Below are 18,407 nucleotides of genomic sequence, written 5' to 3' on the forward strand. Positions count from 1 at the left end.
TGAGTGAAGGGATGGCCTCATCCAAGCCAGGAACGACTGGACCAAAATTGCATAATTTAAATTTAATATGGGTAAACTCCAGCTACCTCAATCCATACAATCCCTGATCCATCTCCCACTTTCCCAATCCGTCTCATTCTGCATTCTACCCCTCAATATATAACCTCTCTCCTCCCAGGTGCCCATGGCTCACCCGTTCCTCTCGTATGCACCGCAATAGTATTTTGATTAAGTTCATAAAACACAACTTTGAATCCTTGTAGAAATAACCACACTTGGATGGGTGGAGTTATCAGGAGTCCAGATCAATCAACGCATTATCTCAAATGTCTGTAAAGGGCCTCTTTCTCCAACCCCAATCACGAGAGGCCAACGACATGAGGGATTTCATGTGGCTGGTTTTGCTACACTCGCGAGCGAAGGAAACATTACACCAAACTGCAGTGCACAGCTCTCCAGGGAGGGTTTTTATTGAATAAAGACAATACAGTTGCAAAATATGCTTTGCCCATTCTCACATCTAGGAGCTTTTCATTGCCAATTCACAATTCCCAATCGCATGTGTACACAAATGAATAAAATAGACAAACGTGAAAACACGGAGTCTTCCTGTCCTAGTGTGTTACTGTAATGACTGGTGAGCTAGTGGTTAGAATTAAATGACAGGGACCGATTTCACCATAACCATGGGAAGAAGCCTTGGATCGGATTAAACCAAGTCTCATCAACGTTGTACATTGTAAAGGGACTGCCGCGATCGATGTCAAAGCGTGAGCAGCATTTGGCAACTCAGCGAGTTTGTTGAGAAACCTGATGACTTTTGGGGTTTCCTAAGTGACACCATTTTGTCAAAGGGACAAATCGCGACGTTCTGCGATGAGGACACAAATCATATTTAGGAGTGACCCAAGGTGTCTCAGCGATCCTGTGTCAGTTCACCACATGTAATATACCTTATCGTAACATTTGGAACAGCCGCCCGGGATCAACGCAAGGCTCAACACCCGGTGAGCTAGTTTCAGTGCAACACGACGTCATGAAGACGAGAGCCGGATGACTCCCCAAGGCCTTCCACTCTTCAATGCTGCGTTTCTCCATGCCTCCCGAGGTGCTGGATGCACACAGCCTCATCGTTCACCGAGGCCGGCACGGTCCATCCCAACACTTCTCAGTCTAGAGCCGAGAGAAGAGAAATTCATCATGAGATAAGCAGGGTGGGAGGTTTGCCTCTCAACATCACAAGTGGAGGAAGACCCAAACATGCCAATGAGAGCAGCTTTCACTTGCCAATGTGAACACGTGTACATGTACAGCCCGTTTGTCAATCCACTGTTGGATGAGAGCGCTGCCCCAAGCCTGTAAGGGTTATTGGACCATCCAGAACTCCTCTTATCCACAGCCTTATTATCTGAGACTCCTATTATCCACTGCAGCTGTAGGGTCCGTGGCCCTATTTCTTTCTATTTTCTGCAAATGTATCCATAAAGCACAGCAATGCTGCTTCCTGATATTCAGTTGTTTCGTGGATAAGTTGAAGCAAATAACGTCTATAATTAGCAGGTTAATACTGGCTAATTGACATTGTTATTAGTCCTATTATCCACAATTTATTTATTGGATAAGAGTCATGGCAAATCCATTGTTACCCATAGGGTTATCTGCATTTTTTTACCCCACAGATAATGAATTTGCGAAATTGGTCTCTCATATCACAAGGGATAAGAGTTATGTACTTCACCATGCTGGTCAGTGAGACTTGTTGGTGTATGACCTACATTGTTCAGAATCAGAATATTTATCCTGGAGCAATCCGATGAGCTAGGAAGCTCTTTTTCACATATGTCCAGTAGAGGCTGATCAAATAGTTACATTAAAAAGATAGGAGTGCACAGTACAGGAAAAGTAAGATAATCACTACCTTTAATGCAGTTACATTAAAAGTAACATTTATCCTTGCAGTTTGCAAGTTTTGTGAGTGTAAGAATTGAAATAAAAAACACTAAATCACACGTTGAGAAGGGTATCTCACCTGCCCCTTGGGTTCAACAACAATGTACAATCATATTCTTAGCTCTTTCGGTAAAGTCACGTTGAAGGGAAACAATAAAATATTTCGATTAAGCTTTCGTGACTGCAATGATTCATCTTCTTTGGTTCTTTCGGTAAAGTCACGTAGAATGAGAATAAAATAATAAATTGATAAAATAAAATAACACAATAATATTCTCACGTTTCGGCCACAACACAAGCGGCCTTCATCAGGTGAAAGGACGAAAGAACCAAAGAAAATAAAATATATATAAAACAATAAAAATTCTCACGTTTCGACCATAACACAAACGGTCATCATGAAACATCATGACCGTTTGTGTTATGGTCGAAACGTCGAGAGAATTTTTGTTTTATATATATTTTATTATTTCCCTTCAACGTGACTTCACCGAAAGAGTTAAGAATATGAATTACTGCAGTCACGAAAGCTTTAAATCAAACTGTACAATCAGTTATTTTCAAGTCTTCATTCAGCCTCACAGATGAACACAGGCGAAATGGTGCATGCGAATTAGAGGCAGTGCATTCACCTGGGTGAATGGATTTAGAGAAGAGCCATATTAGTTCCCTGGCACTGCACGAATCCAGAAAACTGCTTTAATGGCGCAGTGTCACATACACTGCAGTCAGCCACTCCAGGGCTCGAATCGGGGAAGTTTGCTTTGTGCAAGTTGTGCCAGGGAGCCTTTGAAAAGATTTAACTGGTCACACCTTAATTTCGGGTTTAGAATGTTTGAGTGGGCGTAATGAAACCTGGAACGTACCTCTCAGTGGACGTGCGTTTCCAATCGGCTGCTTGTTCATGAGACACCAAATTGCAGTTGGTGCTCGGATCGCGATGAATTGCCAAAGGACCCCTTTGTTGGCTCACTCTGCAAAGAGAACGGGCGGACATGCTCGTTAGAGGTCGACCGGCAGCGCAGACACCCGCGCGCGTTCACACTTCCCTACAGCGCCCTGCGATGCCACAAGTCCAAATCATTCAACAGATTCATCATTTTAAGTCGCTGCATGACAAGGTATTTTATTAAAAACCCACACTCAAGGAAAAGGGGGGGGGGGAGATTTTCTGTCATGACGAATGTTTAAATTCAATCCTAGTTTGACGTTGGGATGGACAGTTTTAACAATGCACCGAATATTCTGTAACGCTAAACAAAGGATTTTCTGACATTAACGTTCTTGTTTTGCGTGTCATTCGACAAGTCTGGCAAGAAACACGTTTTTCTCGTGGAATCCGATGAAGTCAGTTCAGACCAAGTGAAAACTGGCATTGAAAGGTTACGTGCTGCATTCATCTATTTGAAAACATTAAAGAAAATAACTGGCTAGAAGTTTTTTTTCCCTGGGGAAATGAATGGAAAATGACGACGTATGTTTTTGTTTGGGTTTTGCTTTCTTTTGTTTTGAGTTACCAGTCCTCCATTGCTTGCCGTCCCAGATGAATTTTGACTCCTCCACCCTGATCCGTCCATGTTGCCGTTTGAATCCTTGTGACATTGGCTTTCAGGAGTGGATTTGTTAAACATCGGTTTCGACACAAACAAACCCAGCATCACAGCTACGGCAGGCTACTGCTTGTACGTGGACCCTAGAGTCGGTTACTTTTACCAATTTACCAAACAAGGGAGACACCGCTTTTGACAGCATCGCGTTAGATAGCGCCACAACACCTTGCAAGCCAATGGAGGGGCATGTGGATGCCAGCGGGATACTCCAGCCACGTTCAAAGATGCCATTTCGAATGAAATGGCTAATTGACATTGTATTTGCTTCATCTCAGCGTTTGTATTTTTCAGCTCATCAACACCGACTGGAGATGCAACCAATTTGACATTTGCTAATGAGCGCAGTAACAAAGTGCAGAAATGCGCAGATGCTCGTTTCTTTTTTAAATCGTAACATCACTGAGCACTGACCATTCAACACTACTTATGCTCATTTTAAACCAGGACTACAGAAGGCCAATTACTAGACAATGACCACGTAATAATAAAACTGAAAAACCTTGGCATGCAAACTGCCTGTGTGAATGAGTGATTGAACTGCCTCCCTTCACCGCTTTGGAAGGGCAATGGCAGAGCTGTGAATGGTGGGGAAAAAACGGAAAGTCGGAGTCGCTTACTGTTTGATGAAAACCGGCAGCTCGGAGCACGGACTGGTGGTGCAGTGCCCTTGCATCTGAGAAAGCCGAGGTTTTTTTTACGTTGCTCAATCTTTCAGACTACAATCTCCCACATGATGTGAATAAAGCTGGCAAACCAATACAATCGAGCAAGTATTTTTATATTGGAATGCCGAGTTCATTTTCTGTTGCCACATGACGACAAAAACGGGCACGCTATTCCATGAAAGTTGTTTTTTGGTCTAAATGTTTGAAAGTGTTGCCTCTTGGTTTGCAGCTTCGTTTACGTGGAGATTGTAATGAGACCATGGCCACGGATGAACCGTGTACTTGTGAGAATGTTCCTTCAGCTTCTGAATTCCTACCAAGGTACACCAGTGACAAAATTAACTCAATGTGAAGCAATTTTATCAGTCTGGAATTCTAAATCCAAGTTCAGTTTTGCTTTCCCATTTCATAAACATGCACTGTGCTCAAATGTAAGCATTTCAATGGGGTAGCTGTAACCCACGTAGTTGTATTGGAGTATTGTTTTAATGTGACTCGTTGATCTACCCATGATTCACCCTTCATATCTCCTGAAGTTACAAAGGGTAAAATGATCAGATCGCAATCTTTGAAGTTCCCACGAGAGCCTGTCACTATTTGCATGGACACAATACACAACCGCGCATTTGATCAGCGCACTTGCGTTTGAATGCTGGTCAGGCTCAACGATGTAAGCTTATTCAGGTGAAAGCCTACGTGTTAAACTGATGTAAGCTTAGTTAACGTTGCATTGGAATCAACATTGATGTGAACAGGGCTTTGTTTTTGCTAATGTTAAAGCTTTGGTAATTGCATGAAGACACTACATAGATGCCATGTGACATGACCTTTTGGGAATGGGTAGTTGCAAGGCAGCTTGATGTTTGGGTTTCATCCGTCACTATGAAGCGGACTCTACAAACCTTGTGATGTTCACAAGAGCAGGGTAGAGTGTACTAAAGCTCAAATGAACCATGTACTAGCCGATTAATTGAAAGCTCTCCTCTAACAGTCTGAAGATGAATCTCAATGGGTTTGTGCACGTAATTAAACAAATTGGTTGAAAAGGTTTTAAATGTTCCATTTACCGATTACCATCAACATGGCAAAACGCAGAACATGCACCGTCTGGAGATGTAACGTGTTGCTGGCAGCCTCACTTGTGGTTGTAAAGGATGTATGGTTTGGCTGCCACTGTCGGTGAAAGTGTTGGGAAACGACCACGGTGGAGCGATTATAGAGTGTGCATGACTCGCAATGCGGCTTTCGGTCTTTTCCCATCATGGAGAACAGGGCAAACGACAAACGAGTAGCGACACTCTTTCAGCTTCAGGTTAAACACATTTCAGACTGCGTTTCCACAATTGACTTTGAATTGAGCATGGCCAAACCCTACTAAACGTATGAAACGTAACTTCATATTTCAAAAACTTTCAATTTTACTTCCAAGGCAATAATCTTTTGATCGTTTCAATAGCTGTTCCACCGAAGGCAACTCTGCAAGACTTATTTTGGCTTGAGATGTTTTGAGAGATGCGCCCATTTCATTTGGGTTTGTTTTGTTCAGTTAAATCTGTTTAACCTGCACGACTGATATGCTCTGTCACGAGCCCGCTTGGTGATTTGAATGGAAACTTTTCACTTCTGTCTCTCTCGTTTATTTGTTTATCAAGGGTCACGACAGTTGAATTACTACAAAAACTCAAACAGCATTGCAAACACGTTCTCCCGGCGTGCACAACATCGTGAACTCCGCTGTTGCGACTGTATTTAGAAGAGAACCCAACTTGTGTTCGTTTCCGACAACTGTTAAAAACACCAGCACAGCAGTAAAAATGCAAGACGTGGGTATCGGCTCGACATTGACTTTAGAAAAGTTGACGGTTTACTTAATATTGGGAATTTTTTTATAATTTTGAAAATTCTGCTTTGGTGTTGAATATGTACATGTAACAGCTCCATGACGAGTCTGCGTTTTCAGACACTCCATGTTTCTTTGTTGCTGTTGGAATATTTTTGCCTCATGCGTTATTTCACTTTCCCTGAACGGCAAATTAAGGCCGATATATACCTGATGTCAAAGCATGTTCCAGACCCCTTGAAATGGCCCTCAAGTCTCTTGTAATGGTTTTCCTTCATTTTAATCAGACCTATAATCAGATATTTGCTACCGTCTCTCTTGACATCAGGTTCCTTATAAATGTTTTGACAAATCCAAGTGTCGATTTTCTTAATGCAAATCTATTCCGCCATCTAACATCGCACTCCTTGTTACCTTGCCATTTTAATTGGAAACATGAACACATCCTAAGACTTCACGTCTATCAACAATGTACGTAAAATATTAATACCATTAATATCAAATGAGACTCACCAAAGTGAAAAAAAATTAGGCCCCACGGCATTATGGAAAAAAACCTCAAACGCCTCTTGACCACCAGTGGCGGCAGCATCCTGATCTAGTTGGTAACCGTGCTGCAGTACAATACCGTACTGACGATAAAAAAACATTTCATTTGCAGTCATTTGCTTACGAAGCCGATGTATCGTGTTGCGCCGCTTTTTTCAGGTGAATTAGAACTCGCATATTTAAATACTCCACATGTGTTTTGAGCATTGGAATCTATTATAATTGTTACATTGCTAATCAGCCACGCTGCCTCACTGAAAATTAAAGTGGCTGCACATTCGGCTTTTCCCATAATGCCTCACACCAGCCTAAACACAATGACATCTTGGCAACCGCCTGCCGACGGCACTCTCACTGGCCGGAGAGTCCATTAGCTTGCCAAATAACACATTAGTCGTATATAGTAGTAGAAATAATGACAGGGATAACAATGACAATACGGTGGAAGGGCATTAACATCCACGGCTCAGCTCTGCTCAATAGCGGCTCCTGCCCCTAGAATCCCCACCGCGTGCAGCAGGGGGCCCATAGGAATCCCGAGCAGGGGCGCCATAAGAATCTCTGGGGGGGGCCCCATACGAATCTCTGGGCGGGCCGTACGAGTCCCTAGGGGGGCCATACGAATCTCTGGGGGCACCTCTCCCTCCGCGTCCTGCCCCGGCCCCGCCGTAGGGGTCACGCGGGGCTCCCCCCCCGCGGCCGCCGGCCGAATAGGCATCGCGCGGCTGAAAGCCGCCGCGGCCACCATCCCCGCCACGGCCCCCCCGGCCTGGGCGGTCCCCGGAGCCACGAGTGGAGGCGCCATAACGCGCGGTGCCGCCACCGCCCCCGTAAGCGTCGCGTGAGCTCGCGCCGCTGTAGTCTTCGTAGCGTGCGGTGGTACCGCCACCGCCAAACGAGCCGCGCGTGGGCGGGGCGCTACGGGCGCTACCTGTGGGGTTCAGTCGCAACTTGTGAATCCTACAACATTGTGGATTTCAGCGGGTACAAAACAGTCCTGCTGCCTGCATTTCGTCCTACAGTAGCTTGAATGGACCACAAACGTTTCTGGTGCCTGCGTTTAATACCAGTGTGAGTTGATCTTAAATGTTTGATTTAGACCTGCATTTAATCCCAGCGATTTGAGTTGGTCTCAAATGGTTCCGCTGCCTGCCCTTGCAGGAGTTGAATCCATGAGTTTCAGAGGTGCGCTTTTGACAACTTGCCTATGAAATAATCCCACATGGACGAAACATTTTCACTTTCTTTTTGAATGTAGATGTGGATTTCATTTATTCATGAGAAACATTTTGTTTCTGAAATGGGATTCCATCAATATTTGGGAGCAGTTTGGTTCACGAGCTAGAGGTGATGAGATCTGTGCGTCGATACTCGCCCGTGCTGCGTTTATGCAAGACTGGTGGCTGTGGAAAGAACTGCACACAGGGTTTGTGGAGACATCACTGAGGGCGATTCAGAGACCACGACATTCACAGACACAGTTAAGGGCTTATAGCGCTTGCATGAAATAAGAGTGAATTCCTGCAGCTGCTCCTTAGGGTCTGTGGAAATAGCAAAATCTGTGGATTGACGAATGATGCTGTGGTAAAGCTTATAAGAAGCCAGTGTTAAAGTCTAAATTTGAAAGCAATCTGCATCTTTTTTATTACATAGTTTTCTTCGAGAGTCCTATATAACAATCTGAGGGCTGACACTGCTAAAAAAACATTACAATTCGTTTAAAGTATGAACACATATTCCTTCTTTACATTGTAAAAGATTGAAGCAAACTTCATTCTTCTAGCTCCTTCTCAAGAGCACATTTTTCTAAAATACAAACATAAAAACATGTGCAATGATCGAAAATTTAAATCCTATTCTATTTTAATCTCTCGTTGGAAAGATGCAATGTCTCTAGGACATTAATAGAATTCAGTCACTGCCTCAGGTTGCCGTCCTAAAGCAGGCATTTATATTGAAATGCGCTTCCTCGTAATTATTTTAGACAAAATGTACATCTCCAGGGATGGTGGATGTTTGTGAAGCTCTACGAGACTAACAGCAAGAGATTAAGGTCTTACCTGTCAGACAGCTCGCCATGTACATGCTCAACTACACAAACTTTCTGCCAGAATACTTTTATGTAGAGTTCGTGAATTGTATGTCAAGGACGGAAAATGTTTTCAAGAGAACCTCGAATCGGGAGATTTGTGCAGTTAAGCACCCTGGCACACCGACTCGCTCATGTTCATCGTGCCACCACTCAGAATATTACTGCAGCACTTTGACTCGGTGTCTAAGCGGCTCAGAGGTCAGACTGCTAAGTTGGAATCGCTGGGAATATTGGCAGCTGCCAGGGATTAAACCAGGTCTTCAAGTGTAGCGAGTTGGTCTTGGATCAGTGACTGCATGCAACAGATCAAATTAAAATTGGTTCTGCAACTTAATATGGATAAAGTTCCAGCTCCGAAAACTAAAAGAAATATTGACTCGATTGCCATGCAAACATGAATCTATACCTGGGTGTGTAGAACAATGTTGCACCCCCGCCTACTACAGGGATAAAAAAGTGACATCTGCACCTGTGGGCCCTCCAACATATTTGATGCACTGCCCTGTGAGAGCTCCAAACGGATTTTTTTCTATGATGCGATGATTTTGACTGTCATTGACACATGCATCAATACACCACAACATATTGCTTGAATTTGCAACTATGTAGTATGTTCACACTCGTCGTTTTTTACGGTAACAAAGACAATACTTTAGGGCAGGTTTTCTAAAACGATAGTACGGTGTGCAAACAAAGTTCTGGATGTTTTGGTAAAGGGGACAGTAATGATGGCCTTTATTAGCATAAACAATTTTCTCCAATTACGTCAGTTTACCGATAAAAAGCATAAGACCAGATCACCTAGAAATCATCTGATCCCATTAGATCTTAGAAGCCAAACAGGTGAGTGCCCGGATGCATAAACAGGTTGTCTCATGGGTGGAAAAGGCAGGACAGCAAATAATTAAAAGTCCTGTTCTCCTGCTTTAACCAACCTACACTATCGTGAAGTATGGTCAAATAACCCAATGACCTTATGACAGCGCAGGCGGCCCTCATCCAGGAGTGGATTAAGTGTTGTTGTACATGTCTACATGGCAGCATGGGTCAAGCACATCACGCATATGTACATGCACAGCACTTTAGTCAACCCACTGCAGGATAAGGGTTTCCGCACACCATGCCCAAAAAAAGGTAACCATACTTTGCTACGCTGGTCAACGTAGGTTTAAAGCTATGGCTGTAAAAAAGGCAGGTGCTGTTGGGAAGTAATAAGGCATGTGATTTGCGACTGGAAGGGGAGGGGCTAGATAGGCGGGAACTGATTGAGGGGTTGGTGGGGGCACTCACTGTAGCTGTCATAGGCGTCCCTGTAGTTGCCGCCGCTGGCGCCGTAGTCGCGGGACTCCCGGCTGGAGTAGCCATCACGCTCACTGCCACGTGGAGACCACGGCGAAAGGAGCACAAGTGACAGCAGGAGACCAAGTAGGTCAGGAAAGAGAGAACGCACGAAAAGAAAATCCATGAGCAAACACCATAACACATGAACAATGCAGAGACAAAAAAATGTACAGGTCCCTCACCTGAACGCACACACCTGCACCAATATGAACTTACTCCTCAACCATCTATCACTCACCCATTCTCACACCACTCACCGATGTCACTCGACTTCACGCACTCAACCGTACCCACATGGAGTCACTCACCCGTCTCTACCTCCCCTTAACTTACCTATACCCACGTCGCTCGCCCGTTCCCATGGAGTCACTCACCCGTCTCTACGTCACCCACTCACCCGTAGGCAAGAGCCCCTGTTCTGTACCCGTCGCCCCTGTGTCCCCCGTAGTGCTCTTGTGAGTCTCGCGAGCCTCCATAATCCCTGCCGGAGTAGCTGCACCAACACACGGCGCTCAGTGTAAGCTCAAATTAACAATATTATTCCCTCTTTAACATCACGGTGAACGTCAGCACCTCCAGCTATTGCAGGGGTGAAGAGTCTCATTCTGTATGGTACACGTTCAGTTTGGAGAAGCCATTCGATGGCGTTGGGGAATGCCAGATGAAGTCTGTTTGTACCCCGTACAAAAGCATACGAGCAATGATCGGTCGCATGGGTGATGGATCACACATCATTCACAACTACACCGACATAGGCTCGTATAGAGGCCCATGCACTCATGACAACCCAGACTCGCATAAAGACCCGTACCGTACAACATGTGATGTGATCTTCCAAGTGTAGTTCTAACAAGGATCAGTACAGACTTCTAGGGGTGATGTGAACCCATTGTATACAATCAAACATCAATAATTAAAAAAAAACTATTTTTTTCATATATCATGATCTTAAAAAATATATGAATTGGTTCGACTGCCATGTCATTAGTATAACAGTGGCAAGGCCTGCGGGGAAAATTCTGTGGGCCAGTCACTAACATGGAGGGTTCTATCTCTGCAAATGCATTTTGCATCTCATGACATGCCTAAAGTGCAATTGGCATTAAATTGGATACATTTTCGACTAATATTAATCGATGCAAACCACCCCTGATTTTTTTAAAAATTATGCCATTTCTGGCCGAGGCTTGCACAGTGCTCAGTACTTCTTAGAGGAAAAAGTGAAATAATCAGGTATTCAGCACAGAAGTTTCATCACTGCACTGGGCTGACCCTCACTGAAGTTCACACAAGCAGTGCCAGCTGCATCTACATGGGTATCCTCCTGTCATGGAAACAACTCCTATCTGATTGAAGGTGGCCTGGGCGTTCCCTAAGCATTCGAGGAACCAAGGCCATACACCGGTGAGCGTGATGCTGGCCAAACCACCTTGCATGTCGTGTCAGCTTCCTAAGAGATTGACTATGCTTTTCCATTATGATGTAATCACTTAACGATATACAAGTATTTGAGCCATCTACACAAGACAAATGCGTGAAGAAACTGCCCAACACGTGCATAAACGCATTGGCAATGCTCGACACCGGGAGGAAACGGTTTTAAGTGGGGGCAGACAAGGGACGCACTGGGTAAAGGAGGCGTTGGTGTCGTAGCCATTGCACTGAACTCCAATACCAGAAAAGTCAATGAGACTGACTACACTCAGTAATTGGTACCAGCAACTCACCCAGATTTACCAGAGGTTACTGGTTAACAACTGCTGTTATATATCCACCAGTGTCAATGCATCTCTAAAATATGCAGAGTACCTGGAGAACACCCACAAACAGCGGTGATAATGTTCCCTCATCTCACCCCTCACTCCCTCTCAACCGCCGCTTGTCCACCCTTACCCTTCCCGGGGGGTATAGTAGTCGTCGTAGTCGTCGCGGCGTGACGGAGGGCCGTCTCGGCGAGCTGGGGGGCCTCCGTAGCCATCCCTGTCACGGCCTGCAGCACAGGGTAACCCCCGAAATGATTTAAATACTCAGTTTCCCCCTACACAATCACAACTTGCCCTCACCACTCGCCAGGGATATGTGGACAGAAACAGGTAGGTGCTAGATTACAAGTCCATTAAATTTTCAAATAGTATGTAAATGACACCTCGAAGTAACCCGTTCTAGATAGCTACATTACATTGGTATTTTTTTACTTTAATTAATTTTGGCTATCTTTCAGTGTGGTCTCGTAAACACATTTTACTGTGGCTCAATTATGGGTTAGGGAATTGAGTGCCCAGTGAATTTCTCATCATAGGAGGGAGGTGACGTTCAAAGCCCCACAGAATAGACTTGGGACTGAACATCAAATGCATTACTGTTGGGAGTGCTTTATCTTTTGTAGCTCCTGTTTAATCGACTACATTCATACATAATAGCTCCCCTTTCAAGTTTCAAATCACAATTCTAAACTTAGTTTGCTGCTGCCTACGACTTGTGTGCTGGGCCTTCATATTCGGCCTATTGGGGTGCCGTTTGCATGGATGACGCTGCGTGAGATTAAACTCGTTGTTGATCTGTACTTTCGTCGATGTTGGAGCTTAGGTGTTTGCCATTGACCCAGCTGGTTCGTGTTGTGCTGCCTTTTGTACCCTTGATCCTGTTTATATTTCGTTTCGATGGTGTTCGTGCAATTTTTAATGTTAACGTGGTTAGTGATGTTCAGCATTGAGATGTAATTTGCATAAATGTAATGAAAAAATTATTCTTAAACTTCAATCCTACTTAGCGTTTCACTAATCTGCATCTTTCGTCGATAGCACTAATATATTGTTTATTTCTATTTCATCTCACTAATCTGTAACTCTTCTACCGTTCTCATATCCCTATCTCATTAATCTCTCATCGAAAGTTTTCAAGTCAGTGTCATTTTTCCACCAACTAATCCATATCTGTTTCGGGTGGGCCAAAACTCTCGGTGGCCCATTGGACACCAGTTGGATCAGTTCTTACGCTGGCCGATGCTCCGAGTTTCTTAGAGGAAAAACCACAACAGCACGGTCGACTCAGTGGTTCACTGCTCATCACGGCACCGGGGTCATTCGCACTCCTTGTGCAATTCAGGGTCGTAATTCCAGAACAATTTTTTCATCCCCATTGGGTGGTCGTGTGGAATATATGACATCGAGGTTTGTTTACGTGATGTTACGATCACTTTATTGCGCCCCGCAACTTATCAGATCTTGGAAGCTAAATGAGTTTGAGCCTGAACAGTGTCCGGATAGGCAAGTGCTCTGCAGAAGAGCCAGTTGATGGAGGAAGTCCAATAGGTCCAAGATTGAGTCATCGAGCTAGCTGCAACGAGGGAGGGACCCGGTGATGAGGAGCCTCACCTCGGTAGGATCCGCGCCCACCCCGGAAGCCAAACCCCCGATAAGAGCCGAATCGACCACCGCCTTCGAACGATGGCTTCGTTGCCTGCTCCACCTTGATATTCCTGCCATCCAGGGGCTGTGGCAGGGGAATACACGCGGGGGGGGAATCTCAACGGCATGCCACACACTCCTACAATCCAGACTATGCTTACACAAGAAACCGATGGGTCTTGTGTCAAACTAAATTGTTTCGGCCTTGAGTACAGGGATTGTTAACCACCCTGGATACACACACAAATACAATGTACATGGAAAACTATTCAAATACAGTAAAACCTTGGATTGCGAGCATAATTCGTTCCGGAAACGTATTTGTAATCCAAAGCACTCGTATATCAGTTGTGATCACATGACGCTCGGCAGACAAAACGTATACGTACTACTCCTATTGCAAAACCACGCTCGTTTATCAATATCTATTTAAAAATTTTGCTCGTCTTGCAAAACACTCGCAGACCAAGTTACTCGCAATCCACGGTTTAACTGTAGTTGATTCCTGCACCACCCTGCGAACCCAACTACATGAGTTTTGTTCCTGGCCACGATCAACAGGAGTGAATTTCCAAACCGTTGCAGGGTTCCCCCCCCCAACCTCCTGTCTGTATCAGGACAGCCATATTGGTGTCAGCGAGGCCATGTTGGCTCCACAATCATTCAGGGCGACCATGTAGGTGGCGGCCGAGTGTAAACTAGGAACCAGTTTAATCTGTGCCTCGCGTGACACAGTGAGGGCAAGGGGAGGCCATCACTGTAACGCCTAGCGGGGCATATGTGAGATGTCAGGTTAAAGCATTTGGGTTCTATGCAAGTCAGAGGGTCCTACCTATGCAAGTACATCCTTATTACACAGTGCTCAAACGCCCTGGCATGATAAAAAAACCTAGTTATTGCATTAGTCGGACTTCAAATCAGACAGTTCTATTATTAGACAATTTCATGCCTGTGTGAACATTATCAGTTGAATATATCTATGAAAAGTCTGTGGAGCGCATTGCAATATTTTTTGTTTAGGGCAATTGTGACCCGGGTCATTCTTGGAAAAGAGACTACCCTGGTCTCGAGTTCAAACCTGGCCAAGCAAAACAGATACGAATCTTAAACAGTGTGTGGAACTAATTAAGTGTTTTACTCTGAACAGTATGGTAGAACTGAAGGTGCAGACTGCACAGGTCATGGCACTCACCTTCCCGTTCATGTCCCTCTCGGCACCCTTCGCGTCGTCAGGGTTTGCAAACGTCACAAAAGCGAAGCCTCTCGAGCGGTTTGTCTCCCGGTCCTTCATGATCAGCACTGGGGAGGAACACGAGCAGATATTAGAGACAGAGCCATTGAGAAATAAAGGACAGCAGAGAGGGGCACAGAACCAAAGGAGATAAACGGCCCACAGACAAAACAATGACAGAATATAGAGGCATGGACAAAGAGTAGAAGACAAAAACAAATGGTAAACAGGACAGGAGGTGAATACGGGAGACATAGGGGACTCAAAGACAGGAGACTAGTATGGATCTCGATGGTGCCAGCTCAGCGCTGACCTCCGGTCCACCTCTTGCCCTAGTTGTTAATAAGCAGTCAGTGCTCAGTACTTCTTAGAGGACAGGATGTGAACATCATTTGTTCTCAGAGTTGAAGATTCATCACAGCACTGCGATCACAACTTGGACCACCTGACCCGCACACATTACAGCCTTTATGGGCCTGTATTACTAGGATTCGGGGTTAGCCACTTTGACCATCTTTAACAATCATTTTCCTGCATTCGTGTGCGTTAATGGTTGATTACTTCCTGTAAAGCGATGTGAAGCCTTGTGTGAATGGCACTGTTAAAAATGGAGTTTTCATTCATTCCTGCCAGAACCCAGTTGATGAAGTAGTGGATTAAAAGCATGATTTATTTTTAGTCAGATCATGGTCTCCACGTAGAGGATCCCGGGTTGTATGGAGCTTATAAGTACTGGTGTGATGCCTTACTCCCCTATTTCGTAATTCAATGAATTTCCATGATTCAGGCTAATAATTCGATTCAAGAATGAATCAAGTTTTTTTTAACAGTGTGACCATAGTAGCCTGTATTAGCTGCTGGGGTCAGGTGAACCGATTACACACAAAAGAATGAACAATTCCTAGATTTGTTCAAGCCATAGGATGTGTGAAGTGTGAGCTGGACAAAATTAAACTATAATCGATAAAAAGCTGTGGCCATACACTATAAATAAACACGCATAAGATGCTCGAGATCTTCTGGACAGAATGAAAATATTGGCTTTGTACAAAAAACTAACTCAAGTGCCAACATACAACCTGCCTTGTGGAAGCAGTAAGGCATCTTCTATGGGCTCCGACCACTTGCGTACAAGTGGTCGGAGCCCAGAGAAGATGCGTAACAAATGGGAGCGCACCTTCAGCGACCCTCCCATACTTGGAGAAGATCGTCTCCAGCGCGTTTTCATTTGTATCGGTGCTGAGGCCACCGATGAACAATTTCCCTGGATCAACCTCGCCCATCTTGAGACAAGAGTTCCTGCAATAAACGCAAGAGCAGTTAAAACACGACAGCAGTACGTACCGATCAGTACCAGGGCTCAACCATCTCAAGAGCATTAAACACAGCAGTTTTGTCTTATTTGGTATGTCGAGATGCAGAGATAAGCAACTGAATTTTTGAATAGCAACAAAAAGAAGTCTAGACCACTTAGCCATTCAATGGAGTTGGCTATGAGCTCATTAATTGCTTTGATTTGTCGTTGACCATGTACTGTTTGCAGTCGTAGGTACTGTTTTATCTCGGACATAATTAAGATAGAGCAGTTGAGTCTTAAACCACAAAACAGCATGTGTGCACGCCTTGCCCTATGATAAAATGATACACGGGCTGGAGAATAACACATCGTAGTCTACAATCTTTATCCACTACCTCTGGCCTCGGTGTCCAAAATGTACCTTACATTTGTTTAACACATTGTTAATGTTATCTGCCCTATTGACGCTTTCTGGTCAGAGGTCGTGTCCTAAAGCACTGCAGAGAAAGGGCTATGCCAGCACCATCACAACGCGTGTATGAAACCACAACCTCGAGAGTGAACGGCCATGTTCGGTTTTCGAAGTAAAATACAGGTTAACTCTCCGGTTTATTTAAATGAATATTAAGTTACGTTTGAAAAGTCGCCGCATAACTCCCACGACCCGGTAAGCGTGTGGGTGAGGCCCCCATCCAGCAGCAGAAAGAAAGCATCCGCCCACGTGGGGATCACTCAACGGCGTAAGCACATGCGCAGTGGCGCCAACCGAGGGCTCTTTCAGAGGCCTGGTGGGTGGGGATTGGTAATCTGCGAACGCGATTGGTCTACACGCGACACGTGATCGGAACCGGCCAATGAAACGCAACCTCGCGGGGCTACGACGCTTAACATGGGCGGTTTAAAACACGCGGCCGGGGATCCCGCTTTCGTAATCCTAGCTGTAAATATATCGGCTTAAATTTTAAAAAATATATACTGAGAATAAGCGAGTTAGCTCGACGCGGCTCGCGGGGAAAACTCGATCGCAAAGAGGCGCCTTCATCGCCCCCCACCCCGAACAATAGAAAATGGCCGCGAAACAAAAAAGCCACCTTTTTATTCCAAAACGTCCGCATTAAAACGCAGACGTCTGCATGCGGCGAAATCGCCTTGACTATAAACGTAAGTGCGCAGATAAGTAGGAAATAAAACGGTGAATTAAAATCCGCGGAGAAAGCACGAACACACAACCACTCACCCTAGAAAGCCACGAACAGAATGGCGGAGCGCGCAAAGGATTGCGGGAGGGCGCGTCGCGTCTCTTATAGGACCCGCCTAAATTATGTTAATGTGACACCGAAGGTTTCATTGGTATGCATATATTATGCTACTATTACGAACATTTGATTGGACTGCTTAAATTATGTTAATTATATGCTTTGTTTGATTGGCTTCTGCGTATTTTAAATTTATGTTAAACTACACATTTTATTTATATTCCTATCTACGTGACTTTACCGAAAGACCCAAAGAATATGAATTCCTGCAGTCACGAAAGCTTTAAGTCAAGATTACACATTTGATTGGCTCACATTTTTTTATTACTCTGTTACGGTGTATTTGATTGCTTTAAGCAATAGCTCATGATCTATTAGTATTTGATTGAGTTTATCCAGATCCTCTTGGTTATTACGTAAATTGTGTTCATTTACCCAGGGATAAATTGCGTGAAAATGTTGAATGCTTATTGAACTTTAATTAGGACACCAAATTATAATGTAAACGATTATCGATAAATTACGTTGATGATTCCTCGAGCTTTGTGAACAGAATATAAACATCTGCTTGAGGGTTGTCAAAATCTAATTTCGCAATTACGGTAATGAAAACCCGGTTACCGTTTGCCGCACATTTAGAAATGTCTTGGGAGTAATCGTGTGTGACTTGTATCTAGAACACTCTTTCGCACTGTATGTAGCCAGCCGTGCTAATCGGAGGTGCAGCAAAGTAGACCAAATAACCGCTCGGGCTCCTTTTAATAATGGGAGGCTCTTCCTCAAGCAATGATCAGCAATGGCGTAAGCATTGCTCCGTTTTCAGTTTAATTTCTTAGGTATAGCCCTGTGAGCCATGAGCCTCTTGACTCGGGTGCAACCGCAACAAACTAAACATGAACAAAGAACATCTTTAAAAAAACACTCTATATCAACGCTGTGTGCAAAAATCCCAATGGGATGCAAGTCTAACAATAATAACCATAAGACAATTCAGATAAAGTTATCAGGCTAACTCCGTACTTCAACAGACATGGCTTAACCATACGTTTTCTAAATTACCAAAATAAAGCTATAAAAGCAATGTAAGTGATCATAGGAACTGCGATTAAAATTTAACAATAAACGATACACATCACATGTACGACCAAACTTTGCAGCTAATAGCTGGC

At 44.3% G+C, this 18,407-nt stretch overlaps 1 protein-coding gene and 3 non-coding genes across 9 annotated transcripts; all 4 read right to left on the bottom strand.

The window, feature by feature from the left end:
• Positions 1-439: 439 nt before the first annotated feature.
• Positions 440-17,342, bottom strand: LOC116956287 (RNA-binding motif protein, X chromosome-like). Of its 6 annotated transcripts, none has more exons than XM_032977774.2 (9): positions 17,220-17,342; positions 15,863-15,984; positions 14,647-14,753; positions 13,422-13,539; positions 11,941-12,037; positions 10,445-10,540; positions 9,997-10,079; positions 2,817-7,545; positions 440-1,173 (listed from the first exon to the last, which is right to left on the bottom strand). In XM_032977774.2, exons 2-8 carry the CDS (start codon positions 15,966-15,968, stop codon positions 7,091-7,093), a joined length of 1,062 nt encoding a protein of 353 aa, XP_032833665.1. In that variant the 5' UTR covers positions 15,969-15,984; positions 17,220-17,342; the 3' UTR covers positions 440-1,173; positions 2,817-7,090. The 6 variants fall into 6 exon arrangements, with proteins under 6 accessions (XP_032833665.1, XP_032833667.2, XP_032833662.2 ...); XM_032977776.2 differs by lacking the exon at positions 17,220-17,342 and adding an exon at positions 16,616-16,639 and having other exon boundaries at positions 2,817-2,924; XM_032977771.2 differs by lacking the exon at positions 17,220-17,342 and having other exon boundaries at positions 2,817-2,924; positions 3,468-7,545.
• Positions 11,242-11,308, bottom strand: LOC142906454 (small nucleolar RNA SNORD61). The gene has a single exon (XR_012930292.1). It is a non-coding gene; the product is annotated as a small nucleolar RNA SNORD61 (small nucleolar RNA).
• Positions 14,098-14,233, bottom strand: LOC116956361 (small nucleolar RNA SNORA17). Its single transcript, XR_004404998.1, has one exon. It is a non-coding gene; the product is annotated as a small nucleolar RNA SNORA17 (small nucleolar RNA).
• Positions 15,039-15,107, bottom strand: LOC116956360 (small nucleolar RNA SNORD61). Its single transcript, XR_004404997.1, has one exon. It is a non-coding gene; the product is annotated as a small nucleolar RNA SNORD61 (small nucleolar RNA).
• Positions 17,343-18,407: the final 1,065 nt, after the last annotated feature.

Source organism: Petromyzon marinus, chromosome 64 (assembly GCF_048934315.1).
Source record: "Petromyzon marinus isolate PM22_M1 ecotype Great Lakes invasive population chromosome 64, UKy_Petmar_22M1.pri1.0, whole genome shotgun sequence".
NCBI classification, from domain to species: domain Eukaryota; kingdom Metazoa; phylum Chordata; class Hyperoartia; order Petromyzontiformes; family Petromyzontidae; genus Petromyzon; species Petromyzon marinus.